Source organism: Sphaerodactylus townsendi, linkage group LG03, assembly GCF_021028975.2.
Source record: "Sphaerodactylus townsendi isolate TG3544 linkage group LG03, MPM_Stown_v2.3, whole genome shotgun sequence".
In the NCBI taxonomy this organism is placed as follows: domain Eukaryota; kingdom Metazoa; phylum Chordata; class Lepidosauria; order Squamata; family Sphaerodactylidae; genus Sphaerodactylus; species Sphaerodactylus townsendi.
Genome location: NC_059427.1, coordinates 110125396 through 110138159, shown reverse-complemented (window position 1 = coordinate 110138159; position 12764 = coordinate 110125396). Strand labels below are relative to the sequence as shown.

The 12764-nt window shown below is 43.8% G+C and overlaps 1 protein-coding gene across 2 annotated transcripts in view; it reads right to left on the bottom strand.

The window, feature by feature from the left end:
• Nucleotides 1-5079: 5079 nt before the first annotated feature.
• The window catches only part of STXBP2 (syntaxin binding protein 2), a 44118-nt gene continuing 36433 nt past the window's right edge, over nucleotides 5080-12764 (bottom strand). Inside the window, exons 15-19 of one of the 2 annotated variants that reach the window (XM_048490921.1) lie at nucleotides 11957-12063; nucleotides 11435-11527; nucleotides 8831-8916; nucleotides 7845-8002; nucleotides 5080-6861 (exon numbers count right to left, since the gene is read on the bottom strand). In XM_048490921.1, the coding sequence (XP_048346878.1) occupies nucleotides 6782-6861; nucleotides 7845-8002; nucleotides 8831-8916; nucleotides 11435-11527; nucleotides 11957-12063 (524 nt within the window). In that variant the 3' untranslated portion in view covers nucleotides 5080-6781. Of the gene's footprint in view, nucleotides 6862-7844; nucleotides 8003-8830; nucleotides 8917-11434; nucleotides 11528-11659; nucleotides 11679-11956; nucleotides 12064-12764 lie in introns of those variants that run through there. The other variant, XR_007244018.1, reaches the window with a different exon arrangement.

Genomic DNA, 12764 nt, shown 5'->3' with positions numbered 1-12764 from the left:
CGAGGGAGTGGAGATGGAAAAGCCGGACCCAATTAGTAACCCCCTCTTTGGCATACACAAATGGTGAATTAGTAACCCCACTCTTGGGAACTGGTGAGGAACCTGCTAGATCCCCTGCAGTGAGAAAATCACAGGTGGGCAAAATCCCTGCAGGAAAATCAAGGTGGGCAAAAAGGTCCTTTTCCTTTACTCCCAGACATCTTTCCTGCTTCCCCCATCACAATAGAGCCCCGCTCAACAGAGACAGAAATGCAAGGGGGGGAGGCAACCCCAGGGGGTAAGGGAAGAGAATCCCAGGGGTGGGTTTTTTTCTATTTTCCTTTGGTTGGGGGTGTTTGGGAATTGGGATCTCATTTTGTTCCTCCTTTTAAAAACTTTTTCAAGCTGCTCTGCATCCGGCAGAGAGCGGAGATCTTGGGTTTCCCCCTTCCTTTAAAAAAAAAAAAAAACCTTTTCAAGCCTCATGCTGCAGCAGAAAGTATCCTGATGCCTCAGGTTTGGGTGTTTTTTTTTTACTTTTTCAAGCTGCTTAGGGAGAGGAAATCTTGCAAACCCCCCCCCCCCTTTTTAACTTTTTCAAGCTGCAGTGTGCCAGCCATGGAGGGAGACTGGGACTCGAGAGTCTCGTCTCAGGAGGGGTTTTTAAAAAAACTTTTTCCAAGCTTCACTGGATGTTTAAGGTATGGCTCAACTTGGGGCAAGGAGGGAAGGGGAGCGATGGGCAGGGCCGGCGAAAACAAACCTCTCTTTCTCCTCTTGTGACGAGGCTGCTGCGAGGGACATGGGCTGCTGGCAGCAGGATTTGGAGGCAAAAGCCGGAGCCTGCTTCTTTCCCCACGTGCCTGTGCTGCCTGCCTGCCTGCTGCTGCTTCCTCCCAGGCCTGCTCTTCCCCTCCCTTCTATGCTACTGCCTGGGCAGTCAGCACCTGAGGAGGCAAGGCACGCTGGGTCAAAGGGAGGCGGAGCTCCCCGTCCTGCTCTGGTGGCTTGCTTGCTTGGGCTGAGAGATGGAACTGGCCCAGTGGGCCACCGTCCGAAGTGGGCGGGGCTAAGGCAGGAAACAGGAAAACAATCTGGTCCACTGCTTTCTCTGCAAAGATCTACTGCTTTCTCTGCAAAGGTGTTCTGTTGGCTTCCCCACGTGACTCAAACATCGTGACCGAAAATTGGTGTACTCAGGCGCCGGGGACAAAGGGTACCCTTTGTCCCTAGGCAGGTCCGCCAGTGCATTCTGCAGTGGGGAGGTTGAAACCTCGATGAAAAGGTCCAGTTTCTTGTCAAACTTGGTTTGATCTAGATTGAATTTCCCGGTGAGGAATCAACCCTAGATCAAGTAGGACTCAGCTCTCAAATGGCAAAATGGGAGGGAAGTGACCAGTCTTACATGCCAAGGCAGATCAAACCTTTAACTTGCCAGGAATGTTCTCGATGGGCCACGGAGGACCAGGAGCAAGCCAAGCTGAGGCCCAGCACCACTGACAGTACCAAAAAGGCCACTCTGCTTGGACCCAGCTGGCAGCAACACAGAGGAGGTGATAAGAGAGCTGACACATGTCATCACCTGTGGCCAGGTCAGAGCAAAGCAATCTGTGCAGTGCTGCAGTGTCACAGGCACCACAAGACTGGCCCTTCCTGACATGTTTTAAGGTCCCAGTCTTCCCCTGCTTACAAAGCTATTGGAAGCCTGAACACAATTGGCTACCATAAAGCACTTTCAAAACGGTGCAATACAAATAAGCATAAATGGCACCATATTGTCTTGGAGCACGAGCATTCTGTTCCTATTTGAATACATTTCACCTTCATGACCAACAACTTCCTTTTAAAGACATGATACCAGTTTAGGAGAAACAGTAAGGTAAGTGGGGTGTGATTCAGTGAGCGAGGTTTAGAATCCCTACTTAGGCAGACCGAACAGGCTTGAATAGGTTCAAAGTCTTGCTGTAATTGAGAAGAGTGCTCTCTTATGCAGAAAAATTAATCAGTGGCATCCCCGCCTTCCTGGTGCGCAGACTGGTTGGCACAGAGCTGAGGGGTCCAGGAGGTGTTGCTGGAGCCTCTCCAGTAATTAGGAAATGAGATTTAATTTTAAGCAAAGGAACATCTCTAAAGTCACTCTTTAAACAGCTTTGGACCCTGATTGCCTACAAGGTTTTAAACAGCATTAATGGCAAGTTGCATAACTGTAAAAATAGCAAAAGCCACCCCCTATCCCTACTCCCAAGAGGAATCAGTTACTGGGACCATAGCAAGTACTAAGTCTCGTCCTAATATCCCTAAAAGGCATGACAGTGTGATCCCTGTAAAAAGGAAGCACTGGCACCGATACTGTTGACTGAAAACAAGAGGACATGGTTATAGAAAGAAACACTGAGAGAGACAGGAAATAATTCACTCAGAGTAATACCTGCAGTCTTAGGTGGGGTTACTCTAATTCCCTTCTGGCTGGAGGTGAGTTCAATACACCAAGTTTCCTTGGTCCTAATCAGCAATTGATTCATGGCTCAAAAATTGCAGCAAAATATTTGCCGTACTTAAAAAGACTGCAGTAGGCATTATTTGGATAATGAGCATGAAATACATTGAACATTTCATGTTATGTAAATAAGTAAGCATCAGTGAGGTGTGTTCAATAATCAGGGGAAATCTTGAAATTAAAAGCAGAGGATTAAATGTTTGCTTCTGCACCACTATAAATCCTACTATAGCTGATTCACTGAAACGGTGATTGACTTGTTAACTTGTTAACAGCACAACAGAACCACTGGGCTTAAAGCATGCACCTGCCTGTACTAAATCTGACATGCAGCGATCTAATTTATTAATGTACCAGTTAAAGCTTTACAGTTTTGTTATCAAGGAAAATAACAAGCTAGATTATCTGTTCTTCACTGACAGCAAAGATCTACCTGCCTTTAAAAAAGTTAACAAAAAAATTAATGAATAGCACTAAAAGATGGGAATGATTGTTTTGTCTCCTTAGTTAGTCCTATGTGAAATGTGAAGGATTGTGCTGGGATCTTGATGAGAAGCAAGACAGGTTGGAGAAAGTCATTCTATTGAGATGGCCAAGGATGGTGAGCACTGAATCTCAAGTCTCCTGTGTTTAATATACCGTTTCCCTGAAAATAAGACAGTGTCTTATATTAATTTTTGCTCCCAAAGATGTGCTATGTCTTATTTTGGGGGATGTCTTATTTTTCCGCTCCACAGCTGCATGCTCTGGTCGACGGGCATGCTTCCAAACAAAAACTTTGCTACGTCTTACTTTCAGGGGATGCTTTATATTTAGCACTTCAGCAAAATCTCTACTACGTCTTATTTTCAGGGGATGTCTTATTTTCGGGGAAACAGGGGTAGCAAGAGCTGGGTAGGCCTGAAGCTGAAGTACAGGTTATCCTTATTGTGCTACACGGGTAAGCTGGTGATGGAAGGCACTCTCTTGCAGGCTAGAAATGCAGGCCAGTTCTGATGTAGACTAGAATACTGATAGTGACAACAATTACTGTTAAACAGAGACTGGAGACTCATGAATTTTGCCACAGGGTTTGGGAAAGTCGTTACCTTTACAGGCATGAAAGCCAGATAAAACTGTGGGACAAACTGTGGGAAAGAAATACATAGCCCCAAATCCCACATCCAGGATTTAATTAGCTCTCAGGGGAGGGGACTTGAGCAGACTTCCTTTTCCTCCACCCTCTTGACCACTCTCAGTATTTCTTCCAGTCCCCATTAGCCATTTGGAGTTTTTGTGTGTGTGTGTGACTATTTTGGGGGGAGGTTTTTTTTGGAGGGGGGGACTATTTACAAAGTCTGATATCTCTGAATATCTGGGAAAGTCCCCAAGCATGTTAAGACCCCCCACCTTGTCTGTGGGTGTCCTGGTTTAGCTACTTTCTCAATTGGCCAGCCATGGTATCTACTGGCAAAGCCCTTATGAACTACCTCCATCAACTGAAAGCTGGAAATTCACCCTGCCAACTGTCCTTAGTGTCAATGCAACAAAGGGCCAATGTCTTCCCAGATACCAAGTCCCTTTAGGACCATGGGGAGAACTGCAGGGGGCTTTCTTGCTTGTGCTCAAGGATTAATGAGCATGGTTGTGGGGAAGAGATTTCCTAAAACACACTCACACACACATACACAATGTTATTGACTTAGTCCTCTCCTACCTCTCATGGCCAGGTCCAAACCTATCCAGGTGTTAGGGCCTTTCAACCAAACACTAACACTAATTCATCACCCCAATCTACTATCCGCCCACACAGCAGCTGCTGTGCAACAATTATCTAAATGGATATTAATTGCAGATGATAATTTCCAAGTAGGGATCAGGACTAAAAGCTCTCCACTGAGCAGATTGTGCTGGGGGTGTCTCAGGCAGCTCTGCAGCAGGACACCAAGTAAACATGCCAAGCCAGGCTGCTGGGGTCCTGACCTTTCTCATCATGCAATGGATGGACAGCAGCCAGACAGCCACTGGTTACCTCACATATCAAGAAAAGAAGCCAGCCCTGTAAGGGGTGGGTGGGGTGGAAGGTGAAATTCAGCAGGCATGAACCAAGACCCGTTTACACACTACAGGGTAGTAAAGCCAGCTTTGCCACCACATACACAGTTCTCAGAAAGTAACAGCCAGTTCTGGGTGTTGATTATAGTACAGGCATGGCAGGCGTAAACGTTACAAACGCATATAAGATGTTAAAAACTGTAGTGTGTGAAGAAGTCTCCAACATTTTGCTTCCATTTTTCTCCCACTGTAAAAGGAGGATGCAGATGTTTTGATAAATGAACTAAGATTATTTTTTTGGCAGTGTTCACACTCCAAGGGGAGGGAAATGCAAAGATGAGAAAAGGATTACATGAGACTATGATGTCATTTGAGATTCAAAAGGGAGGCAAATATTGGTACACACTAAATAGGGAATTGCCTCATTCCTTAGTTCCCCCCATAATGCACCTCCCCCATAGAAATCAAGCCAGTCATGTAATGGCCTAGGTCAACACTGGGGGGGGTGGCATGAACAGTTCTCTCAGCCCATTATTGTATCTGCAGAAATGAAACAGAAGTCTACAACATACAAGTACTTCCAAATTTAATTATTTCTTCCGTTTGCACCAGTCTTACTATTTATAAACTCATAGCCATCTCTGCAAAGGGAAAGTTTTGGTAAAAGTTTTGAAAAATTACAGTAATTACACATAGATATTCATGCACACTGCATTTCATTTTCTTCAAGGATAGTGTTGAAGTTAAACGTTTCATTGTAGTGCAAATTTAATTTTTGCTGTGTGCTGTGGAAACAGGTATTCTAATTCTAGATTTTTAGAAATTATAGCACCTGTTTTGAGGTGCACCAACTGTGGGATATGTGCAGTGATTACTGTCCTAACGCAACATCTTGCAGACAGCCAACGTGAGACTTTTAAACTGAACAGATTTAAAAGCCATCTATACAAGAGACCATCTGGGTCATCACATCTGGAAACAAAATTACATCCTCTCACAAGACAGCCAAAGGGAATGCTTCAGGCATCTTTGCGAAGAGCCCGTTGGCAGCATTATAATGAAAAGTGTTGAATTTGTCCACACTAAACACATCATATAAAAAACTAGAAGCCAAATTAAACATTTTGGAAAACTTATCTAGCGCAGTCCTCCTTCACTACTACACAACGCAGATGGGAGACTGCATGTTTGACTGCCCTTCTATTCTATAGCAGGACATCCTACAGAGAGCCAACAAATCAGGAGAAAACTAGGCTAGAACCCTTTTTCCTGACATGTCAGCTTTCCATAGGCAGAGGGGGAAGTTTTGACCTACAGGCTTCTAATAGGAAGTGACACAGGCAAGAGAAGTATGCATAAAATAACAAAGGAGTGGAAAAGAGTAAAACCACCAAATATTGTGTTGGGACATTCATCTTGGCTGCAGACATGGTTTTGTTACTGTCCAGCCAGAATTATTACCATTTGACTTCAAATTGCAAAACAGATTATACAAAGATGCTTACTTTTCACATTTATTTTACAGACTCTGTACCTCTTAATTAGAGCTATACAATTCTTGTGACACAAGAAATATACATGGCTCTCTGCAGATACGTCAGCTAAGTCATTATGAAGTAGGAGGTGCGACCTTTACTTTTTACAGGCTGTTAACAACGCTGCTAGGTTTGCCGTGTTGAGCATCCAGGGATGATTACGACCTCTGCTGTTCTTTTTTTCCTTTGAGGATTTTGTCAGTGGAATGTTCCTGAATTCATTCATACAGTTTTCCTCAACATCCCTCCGGCAATTTGTTCTTTTACAGAGGGCATTTTTCTTCACAGAAAAAAAATCAGAATTTTGGAGGAGCCTGTCAATCACAAACAGCGAGGAGAGGGGTCAAAGCAGTTCTTTTCCCGGAAGGCAGCTGATATTTTCCTCAGCTGAGAAACAAAAGCATCACTAAGGATGCAGCTTCTGCTCTTCTCCCCTGTTTTGAGGGGGCAAAGGGAAAGAAGGCAAGAGGAGATAAAGTGCAACCAGAAACCTCATCACAGTAAGAGTACAGGAACTAATAACAGGTAGCTGGACCCATCTTGAGACCGAATCTTAGTTGAGCTTCTTCCATGTCAGATTCATTCTTTAAGGAAACACAAGGTGGAGGGCCAGTCTTAAAAGGACCAAAGCAGAGATAGATGCATTGGAGTGGGAATCTGGTTGAGAACATCTTTATCCCAGCAGATAAATACACAGAGCGGCTGTCAGCAAGTCTCTTGGGAGCCAGAGATCCTTTTAGGACTTCAGTGGAGTCTGTTCAGTCAGGTTACGCACATCTTCTAGGAACTGCTTGGGTGTCAAGATGTGGGAGGAGCCTGCGCAGCCAAGAAGAAACACATGTACCCAATTACCATAGGTACCCATCACAGTCCATGCAGTTGTGAGCTCTGCTGACCCACCAGAAGTCACATTAAACCCGCTGGAGTTACATGGGCCACAAAAAACCCCAATCATAATTGAAGAAGAACTGGGGTTTTTATACCCTGCTTTTCTATACCTCAAAGCTTAAAATCACCTCCCCTTCCCCCTCCCCACAGCAGACAACCTGTGAGGTGGGAGGGGCTAGGAGAGTTCTGACAGAACTGTGACTATTGCAAGGTTACTTGCAGGCTTCATGTGGAAAAGTGGGGGATCCAACCCAGTTCTCCAGATTAGAGTTTGCCACTCTTAACCGCTGGATCATGCTGACTCTCACTGTTAGCACCCACCAAAGTCACTTTTCACTAGCCACCTCCCACATAGGGAGCTACTGCTGAAATTTTAAGCATATCCAAGATAACTTGCTCCTGCCTCTAAAACTTTAAAAAAGACCTAGCAAGTAAGTTTCTTTCTGTGAACTGTGAGACAATTTGGAGCAGATTTCAGTTCACCAGCATTAGGGCACACAAAGGAGACAGCCATTCTCAACAAAGCTATGCCTGGGAAGTTGATAAACAAGGTCAAAACAGTTTGGACAGAAACAAGCAGAAGACATTGTAAGCAAATCCTTCCTTTCGCAACAAAATAATTACACCCGGCTAGATATGCTTGGTAGGTGTACTGCTTACTTTCTACAGCCATTCCCAAAAAGTTCTTGTTTAGTCCCAGATAACCTGTGAACAGCCGAACCTTAATGGCATGCATTCTGATCTTTGACTGAGATGATCATCCTTCTGTTTGAGTGGCAATTACATGTCCCAACATATGCAGTAATATTTCTTCTTCTTTGACGAGCATTCTCTGACTCTCCTAAATGGTTCCTACCCTAAAGAGCTAGCTTTGCCTTAGTCAAGCCCCACTGCCCCCATGACACACTTACCAATCAACACCTCCCACTTGCCATCAGTGGCCTCTGTGACTTCATAGGCACAACGCATCTCTGACATGGTAACTCCCCCTACCACATAGAGAATGAGACGGGGTCCTGTCCGGTACTCGGTTGCTGTCTTGGTCTTATGCCAGTGACCAAAGCGAGCACTGTGGAAGAGAGATGCATACATGATTTGGGGACCTGCTACAAGAAAACTGATGGCCAGAAGAAGTTCAGATAGACACCATTTTCTTCCATGCTGGACCAGTTGCTCCCAGGAAGACTGACTGTATCATGAGCTCAGTCTTATACCCATTGTTCCAGTGTCCTTTTACTTCAGATAATGGCATATTAACAGCTTTCAAGGTAGATATTGTGAATTTGAGCAAAGCAACAGATATTACCTCCAATAAAAGAAGAGAAGTACAATGATAAAAAGTTTGGACAAAAGAGGCTTCATACCTACAGCTATAGATCTAAAGCTCTGGAGCCTTGGACAAAGGGTTGATGCAACAGAATTCACAAAATAAGAGCAGTTCCCTTTTGCTTCCTCTTGAAGCCATCCACAAAGACCATTGAACCCCAGGTGTCCCTGAGCTTCATCATATGCCTTCTTTATTTGGTGCCTGAGTAGTCAGCCCCACTGTGTACTCTTATAGCAATATGGCAGCCATTTTCTAGGGTGCATAAAAGTATGGCAGTTCTAGGAACAGGAAAATACATTACAAGGTTTCCCAGAAAGACTTGTGACAATAAACAAGCTGCTCAACATACCATTCCAATTATTTCTCGCATTGGTTCTTAACTGCCCTGCGGCTCAGAAAGTGTTATAGTCTTGCAGAGGCTACTAGCCAGTACATTTTCCCCATTTTCCTCCCAAAAGAAACACCAACAACTAGAACACAAATACAAATGAGTGCTTATGTGTATGTGTATACATGCCGGTGATGAAGTGGGGATAAACAAGCATCACAAATGGTGTCACTTTTGCTCACCTCACAGCAGCTTGAGAGCAGGGGCCTGGGGTAGGGCAAGATACGTAAGGCCACAACTTCTTGTCCAGCTTGTCTTCAATGGCATCCTGTGAAAACACAGAGCACAGATGAGGTCAGCTCCCTACTTAGGTGGAAAACATAAATAAGGCTCCAGAGCTAATTACATCATCCAGTGTGACTTCAAAAAGAGACCAAGGTATAAGGTGAGCCATTCAGTGATCTGAAAAAGAAAAGGCAAGGGTAAACCCAGCTCCTGAATGCTGGAAGACAGAATGGGAAGGCTAACCTAACAACACAGAAAGGACCATAAGGCAGATTATATCCGACATCTTGCACTGCCATTTCAAGGCTTCGTGATTTACCATTTGCTACCCAAAAATCTCTTTGGGTGCAAAAGTACCCTTGGCCCGCCCTGTTCAAAGCATTACTCTCAGCTCATCCCCCAGGAGACGGGATCATTGCTATGCAACTCTCAGCTCATTGGTCTGCATGCTGGCTCTGTGAACGAGCCTAGACTATATGATAACAGAGTAAAGCTTTATAATAGGGACTTTCACATTAATCCTGTTCATTGACTTCATTGAGCTTAACATTTCATCCAGCCCATCTCACAAAGATCCATGGAGCTGGCTGGGAGGTAGGCGGATGAAAAGGTTTCCTTGATTGGATTAACTGGGCCTACTGCCTGTCCACAAATTCTCAAGAGGGCAGTATCAAAATCACAGTCAAGAAAACAAAAGTCCCGGACAGCAACAGTGGCTGAAGCATCCCATGCCTTGAGATGGAAAGTGGCCATGGCACAAGCCCAATCAGATCATATGTAAAAGTCTCATCCATGAGAACACATATAGGAAAGCAATCTCTGATGAGTGCCTGGGAACAGAGCAAAAGGAGGCAGCAAGCACCTAGCAAAATGCAATCTGTGCTGCTTGAATGGGCCAAGGAAGGGAAATACAAGAATCCAGGTGACTTCACTATAGGTAGGCTGATCTGAGTCTCAATCTTAAAGCATTTGCACATTGTTCTAGGAGATGCGATCAAATATGTAGCTTCAAAGTGTTTCATTCATGTCATCCATGATCTCTGGAATTTAGGGGTTAAAGAACTTGGATAAGGAATTAAAGGTTCAAAGGTTACTGATGATCTATCTATCTATCTATCTATCTATCTATCTATCTATCTATCTATCTATCTATCTATCTATCTATCTATCTATCTATCTATCTATCTATCTATCTATCTATCTATCTATCTATCTATCTATCTATCTATCTATCTATCTATCTATCTATCTATCTATCTATCTATCTATCTATCTATCTATCTATCTATCTATCTATCTATCTATCTATCTATCTATCTATCATTTCGATTTTTATACCGCCCTATCCCCGAGGGGCTCCGGGCAGTGTACAACAGAATATGGGAAATTTGTAAAGGGGGCATGCAGACTAAGAAGAATTGCCAAGTTCTGGTCATACGAGACACAGCCATTTACTGCAAACCTTTGGATAAGTATCATCCTCTAACAGGTAGAACCAAAAGAGAATTAATTTGTAGTCAAAACTAGCCAAGGCACCTATGAAAATTAGTTGTACTAGGAATGTTTGGAAATTTGGCGAACTATCTAGTAAATGATTGTTCAGTAGGTAACTGATTGCTATACAACATATATAACATTGGACCGGAAATTCACGCTGGAGCTAGCGAGGACTGTAGATCTTGCTTAAGCTGTTTCTTCATCTGTGTATGTGAATGTCAGCTTATCTTGAACACATGTGGCCTGAGCACATATAAAAGAGTCAGTTGTAGGAAGATGGAATGACTTGTTTTTTGACCTGCCTAATGAAAGCAATAAGAACTCTGTTTTCTGCTATACTTGCCAATGCAACAGAAGTGAAGCTAGACAAAAATGTGAGTGTCTGCTTCTTCTCTGCTATCACAGAGAAGATCCAATCTAATCATGTCCTCTACCACTGAAATGAATGGCTAGCTACATTGCAGCCTTCAGATGTTACCATCAATGCCACTGAGTGAGGTAACGTAACATGTTTTGTATAAGCTTTACCCTATTGCTAGGATAACGGGCTACTGTGTTTAATAAATAAGTTTTGATTCATAAATCTAATCAATATTGTGCATGGTTTCCCTTGGTCTCATTAGAATGCTGAAAAGAACCTGGAGGAGAGTGAAGCACGGTGCAATATCACATTAAGCACACAAGCAAGGGTGCTTTACCGCACAATGGCCTCCTGCCACTCTATTGCCCAAATCTGCACAATTGATCTCTTAATGATCGTGACTGGGAAGGGGGAAGAAAAAGAAAGGTATCCCTTCCTGTGATCCTGGTTCTCCAGTGCCTAACCAAGGACAGGAGATATTGTTTTACATGCCACACAGTATCAAGTCCTCTTTGGGTCTCACCATTTCTTATATAGACAACACTGTTCTGAACCTGCCTATCACAGTGAATCCTCTGTTACATAGCTGCTCAGCCTCTAGAGACAGATGCTTCATCAGTGAATCCCTGAAGCCTCCTGTAACAGGTGATGCAAGGATAATCACTCCCTCCCTGAACCTCCCCTTCCCCTGCTCCCTGTTTACCTCCATGACATCCTTAAGAATGGGGGTCCATCGAGAGAGCTGGTAGGTAGATTCCAACCTCACTTTCCTCACAGGTTTCATTTGTCCACTGTCCTGCGAGGAGAGAATCAGTAATGGGTGATCAGAACCGGAGGTATGTGGAGGCGGGCGGGGGGGGGGGGGGGGTTTGAAGATCAAGGAAATGGAGTAGGAGTGTCAAAGGCAGCAATGAGACTGATGGCTTACCTAAGTGGCCCCAGCTCTTCTGGCCAAAGAGAGATTCAAGAAAGAAAAAGAACACAGAGCAGGTTGAGCCAAGAGACAGACCAGCAGACATAACGGAACTTGCATCCCTCCCTCAGGGAAACCCATCTTCACAGAAAACCCAGAAGTTATTCCCACCCCATACCTCCAGCACTTTTCATGGCCCCCAAATCACACTGGTGATAGTATACACATTCCATGAACCAGCTCTTATTCCTCAGAAAAGCCTTGGTAGAGCTACTTTGGCAGCATGTATGATGTGGCATGAAAATTAAGTACCTCTGGCATGATGGGGGCACCCAAGCAGTGCATATTGTAGAGGACATCTCTCTCCTGCTGTATGTTGGCATGCTGGATGAGCTTCAAAAGGTTCTCTTCATTGATGCCTGTGCCAAGGGAATATAACTGAGAAAAGGGACTTGAAGATTTCATACCTGGTCTTAGGTCATCAGCTCAAAGACTAGACCCCCTTCCACAATACATTTGAGGCATGCAAGCATCCAGCATGTGATGTGTATTGGTGGGTTTAGGAGTCATTTATTTAATGCTATTTATGGTCTGGTTTTGTCACAAGGACTCAAGGCGGATTACACATAGTGAGTCAGTACAATTGACAAAATGGAATATTCAGTAACTGATGCATTAGGATTTTAGAAGTATGGAGACACCAGAAATAACTTATACATCGTATAAGTATTCACATGACACATTAAGACATACAGAAATTACATGAATAGGATCCTGCTTACAATAAGCTATGTATGGCAGTATAGACCATAGTCCCTAATCATTTATTGAAACAAATTTGTAAAATCCTTTTGTATAGTGCAATCTTATTACTTGCCCTGAAAAAAACTCTGGAATACTTCAGTTTTGCATAGTTATGGAAAGTCAGAACAGCAGGTTTCCTGATGCCCTCGGACAAACTGTTCCAGAAGGCTGAAGCACAATGGAGAAAGTATTTGTATGAGCAATTGTTAATTTTGCCCATTTGCTGATTTTCACCGGCAGAAACCCCTGCTGACTTGAACAAAGTTGTCATGGTAGAACACAGAGAGAGGGGTGGTTTGCAACTAAGATGGGCCAA